Source organism: Silurus aristotelis, assembly GCF_946808225.1.
Source record: "Silurus aristotelis genome assembly, chromosome: 15".
NCBI classification, from domain to species: Eukaryota; Metazoa; Chordata; class Actinopteri; order Siluriformes; family Siluridae; genus Silurus; species Silurus aristotelis.
In genome coordinates, this window is record NC_139588.1 from 21,623,683 (window position 1) to 21,631,182 (window position 7,500).

Here is a 7,500-nt window from a genome sequence, read left to right on the forward strand (position 1 = left end):
ATTTCACTAACAGTGTGTGTGTGTGTGTGTGTGTGTGTGTGTGTGTGTGTGTGTGTGTGTGATCGATGTTTATACTCGAAACATTGTGAGGAAATGGGTGGTGGGGAGCCGTGTGTGTGTGTGTGTGTGTGTGTGTGTGTGTGTGTGTGTGTGTGCGCACGCACCCTAATAATAATAATACTAATAATCTGTTTCTCCTACTGCATCTCTTTTTTCTCTCTCTCCTCTCTTTCTCTGTCTGTCTTTCTCTCCCCCCTTCAATCTGTATCTCTCCCTCTTTTCTCTCTCCTCTCTCTTTATCTGTCCCACTCTTTTTTCTTTTTCTCCCCCCCTCAATCTGTATTTCCTTCTCTCTCTCTCTCTCTCTCTCTCTCTCTCTCTCTCTCTCTCTCTCTCTCTGTCTCTTTCTCTTTTCCCTCTTCTCACTCTCTTTTCTTTCTCCCATCTCCCATTTTCTCTCTTTATCTGTCTCCGTTTCTCTCTTTTCTCTCTCCTTTCTCTATCTCTCCTCTCTCCTGTTTTTCTCTCTCTCTCTCTGGTCGCTCTGTGCTGCTCTGTGCTTCCGGTTCCTGTGCCATGTTCTTCTCCGAGGGCGAGGGAAGCACTATGCCTACTACACTTATCGGCAACACGAAGGTAACGCCTCTTTTTCCTCTGCTGCCCCGCCCCCTCTGCATCTCTCTCACTAACACCCCCCTCACCTGTCGTTTTCTACCCCCCCCCCCCCCCCCCCAGCCCCCCCACCCAACCCAGGGTTCACGACACCCACCTGCTGTTCATGAAACATTCCTGATTTTAGTGTTTTACTTCTGCCTCAACAAGGAAGGGGTTTTGGGCCAAGCACCAGAAATCACACTACTGTTATTCTTCCTTTCTGTCCTCTTCCTCCTCTTCTTCTTCTTCTTCTTAATTTAATTATTATAATTATTATTATATTTGTATTATAGTAGTACTAATTATTATTATTATTATTTTAATTTATTACTGCTATTATTATTATTATTATTATTTATTACTATTATTATTACTATTGTTTATTACTATTAGTATTATTCTTCTTAATATTTTTATTATTACAATTATAATTATATTAATATATTTCTTGCTCACAAACCAAAATTTGACGACAATTTTAGTGTCTGAGCAAATTAGCACGCCAGACTGCAATAAACTAGTCGACAAACACAACCCGATTTCTTCACAGTAACGTAATATTTAATCGGATTTGATAACGAATCGTGTGGACAAATCACAGATTTCTCAGCGAGCTATCTACAGGCAGCGATCGGACCCATTCGTGATAATTCGCCATGTTTCCAAAAGTATTTGGACACCCGACTCAAATCCCCCCTCATACACGTTTTTTTTCCCAAACCGTTTGTACAGGACGTCTTTTAAATGTGAAGTGAAATGAGGAGACCCAAAATTCTTCCAGCATCACAGATCCAGATCTGCTTTCCATGGTGTTGGAGTGGAAGATCTGCTGTAGAGCTCCAACAGCACGACACTAAAAGCCTCCTCACCTCTCCTACATTAGTACCTGACTGAGTGAATCTCCACAAGTCTCCACAAAAATGTAGTAGAACATCTTCCCAGAAGAGTGGGGCTTATTATTAAAGTACATGGAGACTAAATGTGGAACGGGATGTTTAAAAAGCAGGAATCTTATGGTCAGGTGTCCACATACTTTTGTCCATTTAGTGTACTTTCACATCACCGTGTAGAGTGTGTGAGTTTTTCACTGTGTGTGTGTGTGTGTATGTGTGTGTGTGTGTGTGTGTGTGTGTGTGTGTGTGTATAGATGGTTCAGACTCCAGGGATAAGCCCAAACTGTACCGGTTACAGCACAGTGTGACAGAGGTCGGCTCTGACCGGATTGAAGATGGAAATATCCAGGTGAGCAGATCAAACTAACGTGTGTGTGTGTGTGTGTGTGTGTGTGTGTGTGTGTGTGTGTGTGTGTGTGTGTGTGTGTGTGTGTGTGTGTGTGTGTGTGTGTGTGTCATAAGACGTGAAATGGAAATCTGGGAAGCTCTGAATACATCTGTGTTTTTATATGTTCCAGATTGTCTTGTGGTGTAGTTGTTCTATTATTAATTATGTGTGTGTGTGTGTGTGTGTGTGTGTGTGTGTGTGTGTGTGTGTGTGTGTGTGTGAGACAGCTGTTTGGCCCGGGTATCCTGCCTCACCACTGTAACCTGAGGCACACGGACGGTCTGGTGACGGTGACGCCCGTGTCTCTGGACGCCGAGACCTTCGTGGATGGACAGAGGATTTTGGAGACCACGGTGCTTCGAAGCGGAATGACGCTGCAGTTCGGAGCCATGCACGTCTTCAAATTCGTGGACCCCAGTTACGATCACGGCCTGGCAAAGAGAGACACAGGGGGCATGGTGAAGGGCAGACACAAGTCAGGGTGAGTCAGGAAGCTACACCCAAGTCCACCTTCTAATTCTTCTCCACGTTCTAGTTCATCTTCCCATCCACATTCTCATTCTCATCTACGTTCTCGTCCCTCTTCTCCTCCACGTTTTCATTCTTCTCCACGTTCTTGTTCTCATCCACATCCTCGTTCCTCTTCTCGTCCACCTTCTCATTCTTATTCGAGTTCTCTTTCTCGTCCATGTTCTTGTTCTCCTCCATGTCTTCGTTCCTCTTCTAATCCACATCCTCCTTCCTTTTCACGTTCTTACCCGTTTTCCTTCTAGTGTACATTCTCGTCCATGGTCTCATCCACATACTAGGTCAAGTTTTATGTAACTTCCAAATCTTCACTTGTGATTGGTCAGAAATCGTAGATGGATTTTCCATACCGGACGTGCAGCTGCAAATCTATTTTTTCTTTTCTGTAGCAACTGCTTTTTGGCAGGGACGTAACCATAACGTTGATTATTTTCCTATAACTGATGTCCGAGTCTTTCATTCATTTCTTCTTTTTTTTTTTTTTTTTAAGCCGGTAAATTTATACTTCCTGAAAAATTAATCAGATGTTTGTTTCCATGACGATTTTTAAAGACAAACAATTTAAAATATGTTTTGGATTAATTTCGCCGACCTTGAGTACATCATCCCGCCTAGGCAAAGAGTAAATACCTCAATCATCGTCAGCTGTGTGTGTGTGTGTGTGTGTGTGTGTGTGTGTGTGTGTGTGTGTGTGTGTGTGTGTGTGTGTGTGTGTGTGTGTGTGTGTGTTGATTTGCCTGTTCGCACCGGGGTTCAGTGTTTGCATTGCCATCTGAGGCGTGCGTATCGCTCTACTGCCACGACAACCAGCACACCCCTGTGTGTGTGTGTGTGTGTGTGTGTGTGTGTTTGAAAGACGAAGGAGGAAGTGTGTGTGAGACAGAAGGATTGGGGAGAGAGAGACAGAGGGGGAGAAAGATAGAAAGGAGAGAGGATAAAAGTGGAGGTTATGAGAGGCTTGAGGCATAGGGAAAGTCTATAATCTGATCAGAGCGGGTGTGGTTGTGTGTCAGTGCAGCGTGTTTGCTGCAGGCAGGACACACACACACACACACACAGATGGAGTTGAGTGTAATTATGTGTATAGTCCTGGATGAACTGGTCTCGTGTATGCAGGATCACAGCACAGCAGCGGTGAGTGTAAATCAGCTCAGTGTTCACAGTTCAAACAAAATCGGTAACATTTGCAAATCGAAAGCGGATTTTTTTTACATGTTTTACGTGTGTGTGTGTGTGTGTGTGTGTGTGTGTGTGTGTGTGTGTGTGTGTGTGTGTGTGTGTTTGAGTTTCTATGCATCATTTGTTTATCTGGTTGTTTAATGGCTTTGCTTTCACATCACGACTCGTGTTTCGTTCCTCAAGTTTTTCGTCCTGAAGAAGAAAACCTTCAAGTGAGAGTGTGTGGAGTGTGTTTGCTGTTATAATTAATCTCCACTCTTCTGGGAAGATGTTTCACTAGATTTTTGTGGATTTCTGTGTCAGTAAAGTCAGGCACTGATGTAGGTGAGGTGAAGAGGCCCTGGGGTGCAGTCAGCGTTCACATTCATCCAAATGATCTTTAATAGTGTTGGAGCTCTACAGCAGGAGATCTTCCACTCCAACCCATGGAAAGCAGATGTTGGTGGAGCTTCAGGGGCATTGTCATGCTGGAACAGGTTTGGGTCTCAGAGTTCAAGTGAAGGGAAAATTTCATGTCACCACATCCGAAGAAGTCGTATACAATCGTGTGCGTCCGAGTTTGTGGTTCACAGTTTGAGGGAAGAAGCACGTACGGGTGGGAGAAGATAGGTGTCCTAATACTTTTGGCAATACATTAGAGACATATTAGAGATTAGTTGTATTTAAAGGGAAATACTTCAAAGGCTAAACTTGTGTGTGTGTGTGTGTGTGTGTGTGTGTGTGTGTGTGTGTGTGGTTGGTTATCCTAGATATTATCACATACAACAACACAGTGTTTTGTCTAAATATTCACTGGTTCACCCTTTCATCTTTAGCCTCTATACTGGGAACACCGTTCATCAGGGTCTATTATTATTATTATTGAATATTTATTTATATTTGAAAGTAATATCCTTACTACTGACAACTCTTGCGTATGTTTTGGGGCGTGTTTTCTGGAAATGTGGGCGGAGTTAACAAGTAAAAAAAAAAAAACAGCTTAAATCTAATTGGTCACCTGCTTTAACTGGTCAAGGCGTCGAATACACGTCGAATTTAACGCACCTATAAGAGGGATTCGTTCCAGTAATACACACGACTCCACCGTCACGTGCACCACCCACGTTTCCCTTTCTGACGTGTCACATGAATTGTTCGAAAAGCCCTGTATGTTATATGTGGATGTGAGCTGGAATACACACACACACACACACAGGCTTTAGCAGAACCAACAGGGTGAATATATTACATTGTAATATATTTTTATTCATGAATATGTATTCGATTATTCCCAATAGTCTGTTCTCTTCATTTCATTAGCTTTTCTCTCAGGTTCACTGCTTCTGCAGCACCACAGAGTTTAATTTTACATTCGAGGTATCTATCCAATTGGATTTAAAAATGGACTACACAGGCTTTCAGCAGGTTCAGCGCCGTATCGCTTGTCGCTTTAACCTATCAGATTGCGACTTGCTGACTCCAAGGCTCTCTAGCAGGCGTACAGCAGCATCGGCATTTTCACGTCCTTCGATCGGACGGTCAGAGGGCGCACTAGTCAGAGCTCGCGAGCCGCATTCGTAGCAAACTGCACGAGCTTGAACATGTCCGTGTGGATTTGAAAGCTGTTTTATCATTTCCACAACGACTGACAGAGGAGAAGAAACGTACAGGGTTCGCAGATACACTTACAAGAGCGTTTTCTCAAGGATAGCTGGACATCGCGAGGTCATTATGCTTTTTCATAAACCGTTTATGCTTTTCTAGCCTGTCGGATTTGCAAAAACACACAATTTGCCTACATTACATATTCCCAGGAATACCGTAAAGCGCACGGTGTTGTTTTAGGAGGTTCATATCGACGCTTCTGATAGAGATGATGTACGCGGGCGGTGCTGCTGCGGCTCCAGTGAAAGGAGACGTGTTGAATTGCGTTTATTGGGTCTCTTGCTTTATGGTATCTATTCGATTCTGTCTGTGATGTGGCGCTCTGTTCTACTGCCTTTCTCTCGAATATTGATGGTTTCTAGAGACGTGGAGTCATAACGAAGGTATAAACAGGTGGATTGACTCAGGTAGGACGCGACTGAAGACCGAGAGGTGAAATTGTGAAATGTACGCCCTTGTTGCTGATATATACAGTACAAGACGTCTGGAGTTTCCAGTGTCAGCGCTTTGTCTCAGGGACAAAGGAGCTTATTTACAGCTTTGCCTTTTCTCAGGAACATGATCAAGCAGCCATTTTGTACAGTGTGTAATCGATTCTTTCATTTCTGTCTCCTCACGACATCTCGGTCCCCTTCCCTTGTTTCTGTAGAAGTATCCCAGAGACGACCTTTGACCTGCACGGGGACGTTCACAGCGGCGCAGCGCTCCCAACCAGCAAGGTGTGTTTTTTGTGTGTGTGTGTGTGGGGGGGTGTCTCATGGTGTTATGTGTTGCTATTAGGGTTGCAAAATTCCAGGAATTTCCAAGACTGAAAAATTTTCACGGGAATTAATGGGAATAAACTGGAAATTTACATAATTTTTACTTTTGCCCATTACAGGGAACGTAAATGTAGTTTGAAAAAAATCTTGCAAGATATATTTTGGACCAGAAAACCAGATTTCTGCATTTCTACATTCATCAATCACATGCACACAGCACACTTACTGCAGGGAAACAGGAATATTATAGCCACAGTTCTGCATTGGAATTTTGGAAGTTGGAAGTTTACATCCATTTAAGCAAGTTTTGATATTACATGTGTAAATTTATTTGATGGATGGTTTTAAAGTTAAACAAATAGCAACATGTGTTTATACAGCAGCCAGTAAATCAGATATGCTAAATGTTAACTGGCACTAATTCACAATTCATGATACTCTTTCGATTCCCTTCTGCTTCCCAGTTTTTTCTGTTTACATACAGAAGTACAGTACTGTTTAAAAGTGTCGACACATTACAACCTTTTTATGTTCTTAAAAGAAGTGCATTTATTTGATCAAAAATACAGAATGAAACCGCAATATTGTGAAATATTTATTAGGAAATATCTATTTGTTCTACTAAAATCAGAGTAAATCAGTCCAAATTCAATTCTTTTAAAATCTGTATTAGTTTGTATGAGTGTTAACTTATAAATTTTTTTTTTTTTACATTTTTGAGTCTTAAATTTTAGTTCTAATTCAAATTGTATTTGTCACATTCATACAGAGTACAACATGTAGTAAACTGCTTTTTTACGACCGTCCAACTTGTAAACATGAAAAAGAAATACAATATAAAGATGACAATTAAAACAAATAACATAAAAATTTATCAAATAAAGAGTAAAAGTATATAAAAATGTGATCTGATTTTAAAGTATGAAAAGGTTAAGAATAAATAAAAGAAATTATATACAGACGCTCCCCACTTTATGAACTTTCGCTGAAACGAACAAACCTGTCCTCAAAGTGAAAATTGTCGAAAAAATTTAAAAAGAAGGAGAGTCGCCGTAAGCTAGTCGTCTACCGTAACTGTAACTGAGTCTACATGATGTGCACTGGACTCGGAACAATGAATTTTTTTAAGTGAATTTCTTTTATTCATTTTTTTACTTTATTTTATTACTTAATACAAAATATTGTTGACAGTATTCCAATAATTTTGATTAGTTTTTGTATATTTTATTGTTTGATAGTATTTATAGCTCTTACATCATTAGGAGATGTGCGTAGTCAATAACGAACACAGTAACAACTTACGAACAAATTCATGCTGCGATCGGCTCGTTCAGAACGTAACTCGTTCGTAAGGTGTGGAGCGTCTGTATATACTGTATATATAAATATATATTTTTTTTTTCTGTTGTGGTTGTTATTCAAATTGTTTGTTTTTGTCTAGTTTTAGATAAGA

The 7,500-nt window shown here is 41.1% G+C and overlaps 1 protein-coding gene across 21 annotated transcripts in view; it reads left to right on the plus strand.

The window, feature by feature from the left end:
- afdna (afadin, adherens junction formation factor a) overlaps nucleotides 1–7,500 on the plus strand; it is a 103,097-nt gene that overhangs the window by 43,258 nt on the left and 52,339 nt on the right. For 12 of the 21 annotated variants that reach the window (XM_083562412.1, XM_083562421.1, XM_083562405.1 and 9 more), the window contains exons 9-11: nucleotides 1,802–1,896; nucleotides 2,163–2,416; nucleotides 5,936–6,005. In XM_083562412.1, the coding sequence (XP_083418538.1) occupies nucleotides 1,802–1,896; nucleotides 2,163–2,416; nucleotides 5,936–6,005 (419 nt within the window). Of the gene's footprint in view, nucleotides 1–591; nucleotides 637–1,801; nucleotides 1,897–2,162; nucleotides 2,417–5,935; nucleotides 6,006–7,500 lie in introns of all 21 variants that reach the window. The other 9 variants (XM_083562404.1, XM_083562418.1, XM_083562415.1 and 6 more) reach the window with 1 other exon arrangement.